Below are 14,745 nucleotides of genomic sequence, written 5' to 3'. Positions count from 1 at the left end.
AATGCTTGGGAAAGGCTTGAAGAATGGAATAGTTAGTTCGTCTGTGGATGACTGGGCGGGAGATAGCCCCACTTTCTTTGGGATAGTCTTTCCCTCCTCCATACCACATCTTGTGTATTCGCACACTCGCTTCTTTCCTTACCATAATCCCGTATAGAAATCAGCCTGTCATAGGTGATCTACGTAAGATTGCGGGTGTCATATAAGTCAGAAATTGTCGATCAAACCTTGGTCTCGCTCATGACCCTGGACCCTGGACCCCTGAACCCCTGGGGAGCAAACCCTGAATGAGGGTCTTCCTGTAAAGCACCTGAAACACACATACCTGTAATACCATACGCGGTCCTGACGTGGCTAGGTATTATTGGCTGCGGCATCTTGCCGGCCTAGGTCGACTTTCAGATCCACTTGGCAGATTTTTCTGGGCAGTGGCCCGTCAACAAGTTCGGACAGATCGGACGGTTCAGTTCCCGTACGGGAATTAAGTACACGGTTACACAGTGACAGCTACCATGCTCATATCTACTACAATGTGATCAACCCCTCATTTGTATCTACTTTCAATTGATTGAGTACTATCTGATCCCACAGTGAGCGTTAATACCAGTATTGTCTCTCCAAATCGCAACAAAATGCCAAAGTCTATTATGAAACCCTCCCTGCGAGGCATATGTTTTGACGCTTCGGATTGGGAACAGTTGCCTGAGACTCCTATTCTCAGTATCCTACAATTGAAGTTTTTATCAGAAGTCAATCTAGAGGATCATTCAACAGTCTCAGTCCTGTGTCTACAACCCAGGGCTTCCAAGGACTCTTTTGGGCGCCAGTCAACCAAAGCACAGTGATGGTCTTGATTCAATGGGAAAATGGTCCAGCCTGGAGTCGATTCCAATGCTCATTGGGCTTCAGTATGCTATTAGGCTACCTGGAGCATGTCACCAACCGCTGTACGCAGCTAGCTCTTCCTGCTCATATTTCCAGTGCTACCTTTCGCCTGGAGCTATTCTCCTATGACTTCCCGGCCTCTGAAAACACGCCCGACGAACGACAATACAAATTCAAAGAGCGATGGAATTCATTATTTCGGCTCAACGCGATGAATGACCTGATATATGCTCGTGGAGAATGGGTGGAAGCGGATTTCCGAAGTTATGAGAAGAGGTTCGATGTTCCTTCCACGATAACAGAAGACTTCAAGGTTGAGAACCATTACTTTTCTGGTCTTATCCTCTGGAAGACTGGTATTGATTTGGAGATCCCCTCCAAAATTGCCGATCAATTTGCTATTCTAGCAAAAGAGGCAAATGGCTTGGTTATCTCTATGACAGAACAAATGCGCTACGAAGGATCAAATAATTCATCGCAAAAGACGGCCTGTGCTCCTCTTTCCGATCAACCAGCTTGGGATTATCCGCTGCTGAATACACCAGTGATTCGCCGATGCGATCTAGAGGACTCGGTTCGTCTTGACTTCGAAGACGTGGTACACATAGAATCAATGAGACAGGCATACACGGCTGGTAACAACCGAGAGGTTTCCAGTCCGGCTGGTAATTGGTTCCAAATGGGGTCGATGACACAGTACGAACTACCTTCGATGCATACTCAACGAACTCGTCAATCAGCCACTGTACTTGAAGTGATCTCTTTCCGCCTCTTGCACCAAACTCCAAATTTCGATAATCTATTTGCAGAACTTCGCGTTGCCATTTGGAAGCTCCGACATAAGCCTGGCGTCTACCGAGCCTCTGATCATAATGATCCCACTCGAATGTTCTTACTAGCTGGTCCGTATTTGGCTCTAATACTGTTCATACACTTTACTCACCAAGCACCAAATAGGCCTCGGTGACATGAAGAATGCATCAATGGAGGATAAAGAATACTTCCACCAACTCATTCACGATTTCGAAAATGCATGCAGAGGGATAATTGAAGATTTATCATACATGCAAATCCCAGGTCCAAGCCTACGACTCCCGGATAACCTAGAGATTACAAGTTTCTATGTCTCAAATCGTGACCTTCGTTCATTTGAATACGCATATCAGAACCTGCTTCAGTATGGCAATCTTTCACTACTCTTCTCAATCCTTTCGCTAATGATTCCATTCACCAGAACAACACGTGTCCAGAGGTCGTTTGGAGGTCTAGTAAGCAGTGTCTGGCTCAATGCAGTAAAATGTATGGGTGAGGATTATGATGGAGATCTGCAAATAACCAAATATACGAGTATTTGGTTTTGGAAGAGTAGTTCAATTGGTCAAAAACAGTGGTACGCCGAGTTCGCCGAGCGTGCTCAGAATGAATACGAAAACCTCGGACATATCATCGACTGGCTTCGAACTGTCTGCAAGAGCTCCCATAATGTGTTTTTGAACATTACACGATACGACCCAGCGATTGAGCCACTTTTGTTGGTCCAATAGATCTCTATTCCGACAATTTCACCATGTACCCGTCCTTCGCTCCAAACCTGGATAACATTAAGTGAATTACATAGTCTATGCGCTGAATGTGTGATGCAAATATTCTAATAGTTATCCTGTGACACATGTGCATCTTAAAGGCTCATAACTTCTCTAAATATAGTGATACCCAAGCATCCAAGTCCACATGCTAGCAAAGGACTTCTATGAGCCGTAAAGCATCATAATCCAATATCTGACTATGGTGGACGTCGGCAAACAAGACACAACATTCCAGCAGCATTACCCATTGACGAGCCCCTGATGATTCATTTTGTAGTTCATCAAAGGATTATAGGAGACACCGGTCGACTAATCATTCTTCTGGAAAGTAAGGGCTGTACCTGTTAGTAGAGGTAACAGAGGATGAAAATGATCTACTCACCGGTGATATAATAGGTCCACGAGTCTACAAACAGTCATAAATTAATTAGCATTTGCTCGCTTTGGATTAAGGTGTTAGTATTTCTGGAGGATGTTGATATACCGGCATTTTTGATAGCATCACTTAGGTTGAGAATTAGAAATATCATCTATGAAAGCGGGGTGTTCTTGTATATAGCCCACTTTCCAGATGAAAACATTCTTACTAGCTTCGCACGAAAGCCGACGGAATGAATTTCTTACAAAAATCCAGTTTAAATTTGGCCAAAGAAGATTATGGCGGGCTTTCCCTTGTACTTTAAAAGCCTCGGTTAGCGATTAATTTCTTTTACTTTTGCTTGGATCACCTTTCACATCTAGGGCATACAATGCGACGGAGTTGGGCGCTAGCAACGGCCTTTCGGCTACTGCTGCTATTATACAAAGTCTTTGCTGATAATAATGCTTATTCAGCAGACAATCCTTGCACGGAGGGCTGCTGTTCAAGCACATCAAATGTTTGCAGCTATGGTCCGAACTATTGTGGCAGCAGCTATATTGAAGAGGCTAGTTACAATAGCACCTATTCACATTTATCTAAGTATGACCCTGGAGTATATCCAGGCTATAGAGATATATAGGGTACCTACTTCCTTTCTTAAGTTTGAGCGCGATATCTCTATCAATACTTTATAATACTAATAAATCGGTATAGGATCCGATTATGCTTCCGCTAAGAAATACCTATTGGACGTTTGTTGTAGCGAGTACGGATACTGTAAGTAGCCCCAGTGAATCGTCGTTTCTTAGGAGCATATGCTAATCCAATTACTCTATAGGTGGCACCTCAAGCAGCTTCTGTGGTAATACGACATGGAGTTCACCCGAGTACTCAGGAACCTCGGCCTCTACCCGCCGAATTGGATACTACGAAGGATGGAACCTTAATCACGCTTGCGATAGTGAGCTTGAGCCTTCTTAGAGCAGCAGTTATTTTCAAAGATGTTTTTACTAAAGGTCTCATATAGTAATGACCCCGGAAGAGGTATGAGACGGATCCTTGTACGAAAAATTGAATTTTATATATACTTATGAGTCTCCTCTAGATACCTATCGGTGGATATACCTATCTGGTATTTTCATTCATTTATATCGATCCGGATACTTATGAGCTAGCTCCCATAGAGTCTAACCAAACGGATCTCTATTCACGATTTGCAGCCCTGAAGGACTATAGCGTCGAGGTATAGATCTCCATTGGTGGCTAGGCTATGAATAATCCAGGTATCTACTCAAGCGTTTTCACAACCCTCGCCGGCTCTACCACAGCACAAGATTCTTTCATTACGTCTCTCAAAGCGTTCTTAGTAGAGTATAGCTTTAATAGTGTGGACATTGATTGGTCAGTATTATAGACATCAACATGCTTAGTAGCTATATTCTAATACAAACATGCATATATTGACAATTTTTAGGGAATACCCTAGAGCTTCCGATAGATATGGCACGGATGCTGATTATAACAACTACGTCACTATCCTTCAAAACATTCGTTCTTCATTAGATAATGATTACGGACTTTTAATCACACTCCCAAGCTCCTATTGGTACCTTCAAAACTTTAACATTGCGAACATTTCAACTACAATTAATTGGGTAAGTTTGTGCCCTAATATATCAGTCTAAAATGTTTCCACTGATAGAGATAATTTATAGTTCAATTTCATGTCCTATGATATCTATAGTACGTAGGACAGCACGATTGCATCTATCGGATCCTATATCTATGCCAGCACCAATCTCATAATAATCAATTCTAGATTACAACTTCTCTGGCATAACGACATTGAACCTAGTCAGGTAAACCTTGGACTTAGATTTTACGGCCGCAGTATGTCACCCCAGTCTGATTTCATTATTTATTGAAATATTATAAGGTTACTCTGCTGATCTCCACAGGCTATACCCTAAACGATACATCCTATATTAATGCTGGATATCCATTTAGTACTGGAGGTATGCTAACATAGATTCTCGATATTTTATCCGAACTATCTCAAAATAACTAACGCCGGTGTTGAAGGCAATACTAGACCATGCACTAAGACCGAGGGTATACTTTCTTATACTGAGATCATGAATATTGTCAACGACTCCTTTCGAAACCCCACTGTCTGGCTTGACTCTACTACGGCTGTGAAGATTGCTATCTATAATGAAGACCAGTGGGTAGCCTACGATAATGATGAGACCATTCAAATGAAAATGGATTTTGCTAACGAGAGATGTATGGGAGAGTGAGTGATCGTACTGTGTTTTTTTATTCTACCAGCCTACCTCAGGTAGTTTATAGCTAATCTTATCTCTAAAATTAGAGTCTTTACATAGGCTGTCGACGAAGATAATGCGGGCGATCTGTCAGGTATTTGTTTTGTTCTCCTCACACAGCCTTTATAATTTAGCTAACATTCATTAGCAGAGGCTATCTCCAACTCGACTGACGTATTTTCTGCTGAAGGAGATAGCAAGGTATACGTCCTCCCTAAAATCTGGGACAGCGATTCCCCTAAGGTCTCCTGTCAGCCTCCTTACACGTTCATTTTGCCACCATTTCCTTTAAATAAAACGCAAACTGTGACTTGGCCATCCGTTACCACTCCGGTGATTATCAGTGCAGATGGAACTACTTCCACAAGTAAGACAATCATCTCGGTTCCGGACTTCGTCGTGACTGGGCTTCCTTTCTAGCCTATTACTGTCCTAAGTAACACGACCGGCATGATGACCGCCGAGCAGAGCATTGCACCCCCAGCTATCACTTTAGTTTTTCCTCCGAACATAGCGTTGGGTCCAATAATATCGACTAACTATTCAAACATCGGCGTTAGAACGATTACCGTAAATATGGAAAACACCGCGACCATCCCCAGCGCCCCTAGCACAACGACCGCAGTTGCAGCCGTGATAACTACGCCTACTCCTTACCCTACAAATATGGAAAGTGGCTACACAGAGTTCTATCAGGTTCAAAGTAGCGACTCCTGCTAGAGTATTAAGGAGTCCTACGGCATTGATGCTTCTGACTTCGACACCTAGAACCCTGATATGGGAACAGACTGCGCTAGTGGTGTCTGGCTAGACTACTACTATTGTATTGCAAATAATGACCAGGCTTCATCATCGGCCACAGTAGTTAGTGGTGATGATGATACGACAAGCAGCACGGACGATGACTCTAAGACTATTATATCATAGGGTTCTACCTCCCACACTATCACTATTCGACCGGGCGCCACATATACAGAAATCACCCCCCAAAGCAAAATTCCTCCCATAAAGGTCAAAAGTGAAAAAACAGATAAGACTGAGTCTGAGGACACAGGAGATAACGATAACACGGGAGATAACGATGACACCGGCGATGACGATGATAATACAGATGACACCGATAATACAAGTAGCAGTGAATATGAGGGATATAGGACACTGGATTGTGATATCTGGGGCTGCGATAGGGAGTGCGGATTATTCGGGTGTGATAGGGGATGTGGACTGTAGTGGTGTGGTGGTGGCTACGGACTAGAATTTTGTGGCCCTGGCTGCGGCTCAACAGGTAAGAGCTTAATTAACATACCATTAGTGCACGGCGAATTCCTGACTCATTTATCGTATCTAGTGGAGGGTGGCGGTGGTGGCACAACTGAAGACATACCTAAGGTATCCGAGGATGAGGATTGCACTTCCATGGTCACAGCAACCATTTGTACAGTCCTTGTGCAGATAATTTCGACAAGTAGAATGACTTCTGCAACTGTTAGCTCCTCCGTAAGTTCAAGAGCCAGTCCAACTTGTATCTAATGTGAAGGCTTGACTGACATCTTTACTTTTTTGTTTAGACATATTGTGGCCCGACTGAAGGATGTTCAGCCACTCCATCCACTACAACATCGACCATAACCACCACAGGAACCTACTTAACCGAGACCAATAGCTTCATGTATGTTTCTGAGCCTGTTGAAGATTCATCACTGCTAGCTTCGATCGCGAGCGGCATTGTGAGCCGGCGGAACGCTATGGATGCCACGCGCTGGGGATCGGCAACAGCAACTGGCTCCAGTACTAGTAGCTCCTCCACTGGCACTTCCTCCACCAGCATTTCCTCCACTAGCATTTCCTCCACCAGCACTTCTTCCGCCAGCACGGATGACCAAAGTATAAGTACCTCGAGCAGCTCATCTAGCAGCGCCACAATTGAGGCCAATACTCCCCCAACTTCCGACTACTACGAGCTAAATATGTACTCGGATAGTACTTGCGGGAGCTATCTCACCGACGATGAAGGAAGCACAAGTGATGTTGGCTGTATCGCCTGGGTAACGTCCGGCGGCTCCGCTGTCTACCCTCTCTTTGACGAATCCGTTTTCTCGATCGCGGCATACTCAGGGGATTCTTGCGACTCGTCGGATAAATTGATGTCATTCAATTCAGGCACATGTTACGAGCTTGATATTGAGAGTGGTAAGGGAAGTTGGAAAATTACCAAACTGTAAGCCCCTTTGAATCTCTTTGGGATTTACTATGTACGGGTTTGTGAGTTAGTACATGTATGTTGGGTTCAAAATTGTTTCCTCTTAGTCTAGTACTTGCTATTGAAAATGTACCGCAAATGCCAGAGGGTATGCATCGTTGGCTATTCGGTCGAATAGTGGAAATGAACTCTTTTATCAGACCGACAGCAAGACGGGTCAAACATTGAATAAATATGCACATAGTAGTGTCAAGGGGACATGGTGGAATGGGCTGTCTTCTGTTGACAGCTAGATCTTGTCTTGGGGAAAGGGAAAAGTGTATTCGGAGTTACCCCGACATCCCGCACATCGGGATAATTGTACCCGAGGGCCCCCCGCGTAACCCGTGGACTAACCCCCGCGTAACTTCCTCGTAAATCTTTCCGATTGCTACACTTTAACACTTTGATTCTCTCTTAACATTGAAAATGTCATTCACCACAGCTATCAAATCTACCCTCGAGGGGCCCGATGTCGCATTTGGATTCTGGCTCACGTATGGTCTCAATTCAGCCAAGATCATGGACTTCTGACTAACTGATTGTCATTTTGTCTGTAGACTTCCCAGTGCCGGAGTTGCAAAGACTGTTTTACATGGAGCTTCTGGGTCTTCGACAAAGTTTAGCTGGGTTTTGGTTGATGCCGAGCATGGATTGATTTCTGATCACCATTACTATGAGGTATGTCTCGGGCCGCGAAGCTCTAGCTTCTCGTCTTGCACTATTTCAGACATACTGACTGTAGCAAGCTCAACAATGCCATCGGCTCCGAAGGTGCTAGTCCCATTATCCGTGTTCCCTTCGCAGAGGACTGGATGATCAAGCGGGCCCTCGACGCTGGCGCACACGGTATCATGACTCCCATGTGCCACTCTGAGGTAGGGCAATCCAGGACGTTGAAATACTCCAGGTCAGAACTAATTCGCAATGCTGTAGGAGGACGCCGCCAAAATTGTCAAGTACGCCAAGTACCCTCCCCTCGGCACACGAGGATACGGACCCATGTTCGCCCCACACTCTGTCCCCGGCTTGAACCCCGGACCTGAACATGATAACGGTGCCAATGACGCTATCACTGTGGCCGTCCAGATCGAGTCCCGGTCTGGCGTTGAGAACGTGGAGAAAATCGCCGCTGTTCCTGGTATCGATGTGCTTTTCATTGGACCTTTTGATCTGGCTAAGCAGATGGGTGTGACCCGCTGCGGTGAGGAGCATGAGAGTGCTATTCAGCGGATCTTGACTGCTGCTCATGCGTCTGGGAAGAAGGCTGCTATCTTCTGTATGTTTTTTTGGGCACCCTGGGTCAATTTGTCTAGTTTCTAACGTGTCGGTATAGGTACTGATGGTAATGATGCGCGCGCTCGTGCGCAGCAGGGCTTTGATATGATCTCTGTCAACACTGATGTTGGTGTGTTCCGTACTGGAATGCTGAATGAGCTGAAGACCGCCAATGGAGAGAACGTCTCTGGTGGTGCTCGGGATGGTTACTAAAAAGAAATCTTGTTTCACGGGACAAGCTGTTAAATATATATAACATATTCAATTTATGAATATCTACTTCCCTATTTGAAGGACCCGAGGTTGGCATAGAAATTCCATCTGCACTTATCCAACGGTTGATCCCATAACATAAACCCCCTCAGCGGCAAACAGATTTCATTTATATCCGTGGACCTGGAGAAAAAGCTCCAGCTATCTTAACGGTCGCGCTATCGGTACTTAAAGTTACTAGCTCTGAGGATCATCCCCCACGCAACAAATCTAGTTCAATATTGACTGAACTCGAGTTCATTCTCTGAAAAACAGGTTGACACTTCGACAAGTGGCCCAAAGTATTTTGATCGACCTCAATTCTCAGGCTCAGTCTAAAGTTTTTAATGGATCTGAACTTACCTGGTGACTGATCATCTTCACCTTCAAGGCTTCTAAATAGTGTCCCTGACTGACCTGGTGTAGAAGTCGTTTACAGTGAATACCTATGTACCGTTCATTCAAACTTCACATATCATACAGAGTAGTCCTTAAGGATCGAATTGTCAATACATACAAGCAAATGGATATATACAGCAGATCAAAAATGTCCAAGAAGATCATCCACATCAAACGCCGATCGGTTCTGTCGTTATCATTTCCCTGATCTGGTCAACCACCAAAAAACCTTTAAAACACCTTTTTCCTCAATTTGAAACCGCCTCGTGCGGTAGGTCAAAATGTACATTATGCCCCCTTCCCAGGCGGGGTTATGATTTACCTCGTTGCCCCTTACTGCATGACACCGTCTGCCAACTAAAAACAAAAGCACGAAGTGAGCCCTCCCCACCGAATGCAGATGCATGTCCAAAACAAAGAACGCCGCGTACAGTTGCCAAGAAGCAAGGATCATCATGCTTGTCGGTCATCAGGTATAGAAAGGAAGACAATAGGCCCCTGAGGGGAAGAAGTGGGTAAAAGCGGGTATCGAAAATGGGGTAGGAAAAGAAATTTCAGGTGATGAGGAAATCCATATTCATGTCGCTGATGATCCTCTCCCAGTCCCAGCTGTCTTCCATCTTGGTATCCATTATCTCCCATACGCGCGAAACAACCTTGAAGGCCGGTTCGATGTTGCGGAGATTAGAGTAGGCCTTGAGGGACTCAAAGCCCTTTTTGATCCGTTCTCGTTGCTCGGTGAGGAAGGCCGAGCAGCCCAGTAGGAACAGGGGCATGAGGACGATACTGTAGGCACCTGCATCTTGAGGCAGGCGGTCTAGGTAAGCAAGGCCGTCATCAACCACCTGGGCGATCTTGTCGCTAGGGCGCGAAGGTCGGATAGTGCGGAAGAGGTATACCCAAGTTGACTGCCGGTAGAGTTGGGCCAAGCACCAGTTAGAGGAGTCTTCTTCGTGGGATGTCTTCCAGTTCCGGATGGCGGTATCGACTTGGACAGCTTCGCTGAGAGTCTGGTAGTCCACTGCAGGCTCGTATCCTTCGTTGAATCGCTGTCGAATCCGGTCTCGGAGCTGGGTGACCTGGGAAATGTAGTTGAAAAGTCCATCGAACACCCCCAAGAACATACCTGCCGAAGCGCCCGGCACGAAATCCGGCATTCGCTTATCACCTTGGAGAAGAGCAGGCCGCCGGTCCAGGGAGGTAAGGGCGTTTGAAATGTCGTGGTACTGGAAGAATTCCACGATAAACTGTCGGAACTTTTCGTTGCGTGGCTGTTGCGATACAAGGAGGTACCGGGCAGCATCCATGTGCGGTCGGTATTCACCACTGGTTTCACCTTCACAAATTGTATTCAAACTCAATGCGATGGTAGATGCTATGATGGGGTCTTCCACCAATAGTTGCTGGTCCTCTTCCGACTGAGGCGTAGCGGCCGACGAGGCGGTGATGTTCTCCTTCAGATCCTGGATCGCACGATGGAAATGATAGTACTTGCGCTCTCTCAGCTTCGGCTCTGGGTCCAGCCCCGACAGGTGCGATCCCGACAGGCACATAAGCGAATGCATCAACCCCCGGTGTTGAGTTGCCATGGGAAGCAAAATCTCCTTGAACGGATTCGAGTCATCGTTGATGAGGGTCAAGACCCGACTAAACCCATACACAAAGTGATCGAGGAAGCGACGGTCGATTTCAGTTTCGATGCCATCGATGAGGAAGGGAAGGTTCCGAGGCACGGTGACAAGGGACTGGGTTCTGACAGCTAAATGACGGGTCTGGTCAGTCCGAGCTTCAAGATTTTTTGCGCCTGCGCAAGTCCAGATCTCAATACGGACCATCCGCAACTCTTTGCCTTCCACTTTTCCAAATCTCCTTCGGGGGATATCCTTCACATACGACGGCATTTTTCTGGCAGTTAAGACAGCTAGTAACACATCGCATTAGTCTCGTACCACAGGGGATTCAGGGGAAATGGGTTTATCCGGCTCTCGGAAGTTCACTCACGCAGGCTTGGTTTCGTCGCATTTCTTCTTCCGGCGTCGACAGGTTATACAACCGGTCTTGGACCGACCCTTGGTCACTTTGGCCTGACCGCCGGGGGTAGGAAGCGGATGTTTGCGTGGACGCCCACGTTTCCGTGGAACGGTCGCGGGTGCACCCGAGCTTTCATCCACTTCGGACGGTTTCACAGTGTGGATATCATCGTCATCCACCTCCTCCACCTTTGGTGGAATGTCGTCGCTCATTCGACTCGATAATACATCAGAATGCAATCTGTTCAGTATATCCGAGTCTGGTGGCGATTGTCCCCCATTCCCATTCCAGTCTGGCGAGTCGGTTGAGGTATCATCGGGACTGCCACTGGTGCTGGCACTGGAGATACTTTCTCGGAGTGTGTCGATCCGGGAGGTGGGGATGTCCGAGCGGCTTCCGGAGCAACTTTCAGCCTGTAGCCCTGCGTTCCAAGGGTGTAGGTTATATGGGGAGTTCTGCATGGACAACATTGACCATGGGTTGTCCAGAGAAGTAAAAGCACCGGCGAAAGCCAAGAAAAAAAGAAAAGGGTTATGATTTGTCGGGGGTGGATGGGGTGGCTTTAGTTCAAAGCAGAGGGGGGGGTGGTGGAAAGGAAGCCGCGTATATCAATGGGGTGGGGGGAAGAGGAAGAAATAGGAAACGAGTGACAGCTATAAACAGGAAGGTTTTTCAAAGTATTTTTTGGCGGCAGATCGGAATGGGAGATCCGAAAAAGAGGGGCAAAAAGTCAAAGGAATATTATTATTATAAGTGAATCAAATATGTAATAGAAACTACAAACCTTGAGGTCATACGAGTTTGGGCTATAGAAAGGTTAAACTTTGCATTGCGGGGGAGGCTGCCAAGCATGTTCTGTTGCCCTGATTTGCACTCCGAGACAGGGAGAAAAAAAGCAATATTATTCCATTATTTATGGATAATCAAGGATATTCCTTTCTAGGTAGGAGTGTACAAGTTGTGTTGTTGAGGCAGAGAGGAACTGTATTACTCTTTGAATGAAATTGTGGACCATCCTCATTTAGTTTGAGTCTTGGCCTTTACTCTTTGTACGTTAGGATTATAAAGGACTTGTCGAATGGGACAGAAAAAGCATACATCCCCCAGCTACCGATGGAGTTTAATAGACGAGCTATGGGGGCCAAAGAAGAGGCTAGAAGAAATTAGAAGAATAGATGGAATAAAAGATCATGGTAAGCCGGTTAACAGCTTAGCTTTGGTACATTATATTATTACCATTTTACTCCGTAAAGGCGGGACAATCCCAATCTCCACGGATTTGGTCGGATCTAAGTGCAGGGAATTGTGCTTTTTTTTGCTTTTTCAAGGTACAGATTTGGTCGACATTGAAACTGGTTACGCAATTTTCCCCCTTTGTACGCCCGACAATCTGGGGTAGTGGGCCAGATCGTCTGGATTGACCAGCACAGACATCCGCCTGCAGGGAATGGCCCAGGTTCTACACGTCCACGGGGCTCGTCTTCCTCTGAGTCTGATCGTTATTGAATAATTTTGGTTTGGATTAATGGATTGCTAGTTTGGTGGGGGGGTTTTTTTGGTTACTTTTTATACCTCAAAACAATTCCTTGGGACGGATAACTAATATTTCTTGTGACAAGGGGGGAAAATGTGGAAAAAGTGGAAGTGAAAATGTGGATTCTCTGCCTAATCCGGCTTATAGCACTTGCAGCAAGAAGGTCTTAGTACCTGCCGGCGGACTAACGCGGTAAGACTGTCATACTAAAGCCCCTCTTTTTCCTCTTTTTTTTTCCCCTCTTTCCCTTTTAATTCCTACCGTAAGGGGTCCCGGACAGCTCGGGCCTTTTCACCATTTAAACTTACTTAACGCATCAGCTGAGAGTCCAAAGGAAAGTCGCGTTTCAGGCCGGAACGATCCTTGCTAGTTGCCTAGCCCAGGTACCAGTTTGGGCAATCTCCACTTGGTCAAACGACTTAATGCAATCCGATGGAGCTGATTCAAATTAAGGCAATCTCTGTTCCGAGGGGATCTGCGAAGGAACTGTGGCCAATCAGGCTATTATGACAGAGTTTTCCATTCGGATGTGTTCCAAGCATACAAAGGAACAATACTTGATTTCCGCTCCATGTTGTGCCATGGGTCTCAGCGGGTCTCGGTTCTTCCCGTTCCCATGTTTTAAGTGGGAACTGACTACAACATGTTTGTGTACGAGGTGGGATTACTTGTTAACCATCTCATTTCTTTTTTCTCCAGTAGCGCTTCGTGTGGATTTAAAAAGGCCGAAATGCTGGAAAAAGCGATCCGCCTGACCTCGTGTACAGGATCAGTAGGTTTGCCGAGAATTTGATGATCATCCACGGGATTGGATGGAGCTGCAGAGGCTGAGATCTTTGACCTTCTCTCATCAACCAATAAGCCTTCCATTCAAGCGAGATTTGCTCATCGTCCTGCCCGTGGGCCTGGTGAGTTCCGGGCCAGAACGGTCGAGGATCCTACGTATTCCATTCTGTCAAGAGAGGCTTGACGCCCACATCTGACCAAGCCACCCTATAATAGTTCGCATTATATCAACCTTCCACTGCATAAGCTTCATTCATTCATCGGTTGGTTCCTCCGAATAATAAATTTAATATGAATAGATCTCCAGATTCTAGAGTCGACTACAGAGTAAAACGATCGTCAATTCAAATTTAAACGGTTAAATGATAACAATACTCCATAGATGTGTCTGTCCCAACAATGCTATCCGAACACGGCTGACAACCCGGAAACTCGGAAATCTCCCGACAAATACAAAGGGTTACACATTTGATGCATATATTATTGAATTAATACCCGGGTCAGTTACTCAACACTTCCCACACGGATCACCTCCGAACTACCCAATAATAAGCCGGATAATAGTCAGGATCAGCCGCGGAGAGATTCACCACTTCAGAACCTGAATCATGTCCGTCATCATTCAAACTCAAAAAACTAGCCCAGGGGAAAGGAAAATCACTGTATATCGGTATATGCCGCGTATGCAACTAGTGCCACATCGTCGGCTCCGTCCGATCATACCTCCTTAGCTCGAACTACAAGTATCGGAGACTAGCTATCTCTCGCGACGGGGCAGATAGCCTTGTAATTAAGTTATTTGCCCCGTTTGCGCCATTTTTGAAGCCACCGGCATTTGGTTCGCGGTGCAAACATTCGTGTTCTACGCCCGAGGAAACTGGACTAGGAAAGTATTAGCGTGTCGAATCGTAATAACCGTAACGCGTGGCAAGGGGTTTTCTTCCATTCGGCCATACCGACCTTTGCTGATTGAATAATTATGACTGAATCCAGAATCCTTCCACTTTCAAGGTTCTTCTTGCTTGCACGATTGGGCAATAGTTTGCATTGCTTTTGGGGGGAAAACT

At 45.9% G+C, this 14,745-nt stretch overlaps 6 protein-coding genes across 6 annotated transcripts; 5 read left to right on the top strand and 1 right to left on the bottom strand.

Annotated features, from left to right (window-relative positions):
* Nucleotides 1-844: 844 nt before the first annotated feature.
* N7520_008561 (uncharacterized protein) lies at nt 845-2,429 on the top strand (the record flags this gene model as incomplete). The annotated part of the gene is made up of 2 exons (XM_057142495.1): nt 845-1,787; nt 1,843-2,429. The coding sequence occupies 2 exons, from the start codon at nt 845-847 to the stop codon at nt 2,427-2,429; spliced, it is 1,530 nt and encodes a 509-aa protein (XP_056991783.1).
* An 864-nt stretch (nt 2,430-3,293) lies between these two features.
* Nucleotides 3,294-3,813, top strand: N7520_008560 (uncharacterized protein; the record flags this gene model as incomplete). Its single annotated transcript, XM_057142494.1, has 3 exons — nt 3,294-3,432; nt 3,547-3,609; nt 3,671-3,813. The coding sequence occupies 3 exons, from the start codon at nt 3,294-3,296 to the stop codon at nt 3,811-3,813; spliced, it is 345 nt and encodes a 114-aa protein (XP_056991782.1).
* Nucleotides 3,814-4,967: 1,154 nt separating this feature from the next.
* N7520_008559 (glycoside hydrolase) lies at nt 4,968-5,579 on the top strand (the record flags this gene model as incomplete). The annotated part of the gene is made up of 2 exons (XM_057142493.1): nt 4,968-5,118; nt 5,308-5,579. The coding sequence occupies 2 exons, from the start codon at nt 4,968-4,970 to the stop codon at nt 5,577-5,579; spliced, it is 423 nt and encodes a 140-aa protein (XP_056991781.1).
* Nucleotides 5,580-5,735: 156 nt separating this feature from the next.
* N7520_008558 (glycoside hydrolase) lies at nt 5,736-7,381 on the top strand (the record flags this gene model as incomplete). The annotated part of the gene is made up of 5 exons (XM_057142492.1): nt 5,736-5,855; nt 5,928-6,023; nt 6,087-6,294; nt 6,472-6,656; nt 6,728-7,381. The coding sequence occupies 5 exons, from the start codon at nt 5,736-5,738 to the stop codon at nt 7,379-7,381; spliced, it is 1,263 nt and encodes a 420-aa protein (XP_056991780.1).
* Nucleotides 7,382-7,827: 446 nt separating this feature from the next.
* N7520_008557 (HpcH/HpaI aldolase family protein) lies at nt 7,828-8,889 on the top strand (the record flags this gene model as incomplete). Its single annotated transcript, XM_057142491.1, has 5 exons — nt 7,828-7,895; nt 7,959-8,079; nt 8,148-8,276; nt 8,335-8,677; nt 8,735-8,889. 5 exons carry the CDS (start codon nt 7,828-7,830, stop codon nt 8,887-8,889), a joined length of 816 nt encoding a protein of 271 aa, XP_056991779.1.
* A 992-nt stretch (nt 8,890-9,881) lies between these two features.
* Nucleotides 9,882-11,828, bottom strand: N7520_008556 (Zn(II)2Cys6 transcription factor; the record flags this gene model as incomplete). The annotated part of the gene is made up of 2 exons (XM_057142490.1): nt 9,882-11,232; nt 11,329-11,828. 2 exons carry the CDS (start codon nt 11,826-11,828, stop codon nt 9,882-9,884), a joined length of 1,851 nt encoding a protein of 616 aa, XP_056991778.1.
* Between the last annotated feature and the right edge of the window lie 2,917 nt (nt 11,829-14,745).

This window comes from Penicillium odoratum (genome assembly GCF_028828045.1).
Source record: "Penicillium odoratum strain IBT 22623 chromosome Unknown utg000006l_segment0_segment0, whole genome shotgun sequence".
In the NCBI taxonomy this organism is placed as follows: domain Eukaryota; kingdom Fungi; phylum Ascomycota; class Eurotiomycetes; order Eurotiales; family Aspergillaceae; genus Penicillium; species Penicillium odoratum.
Note: the sequence above shows the minus strand (reverse complement) of the source record. Positions and strands in the feature narration are given on the sequence as shown.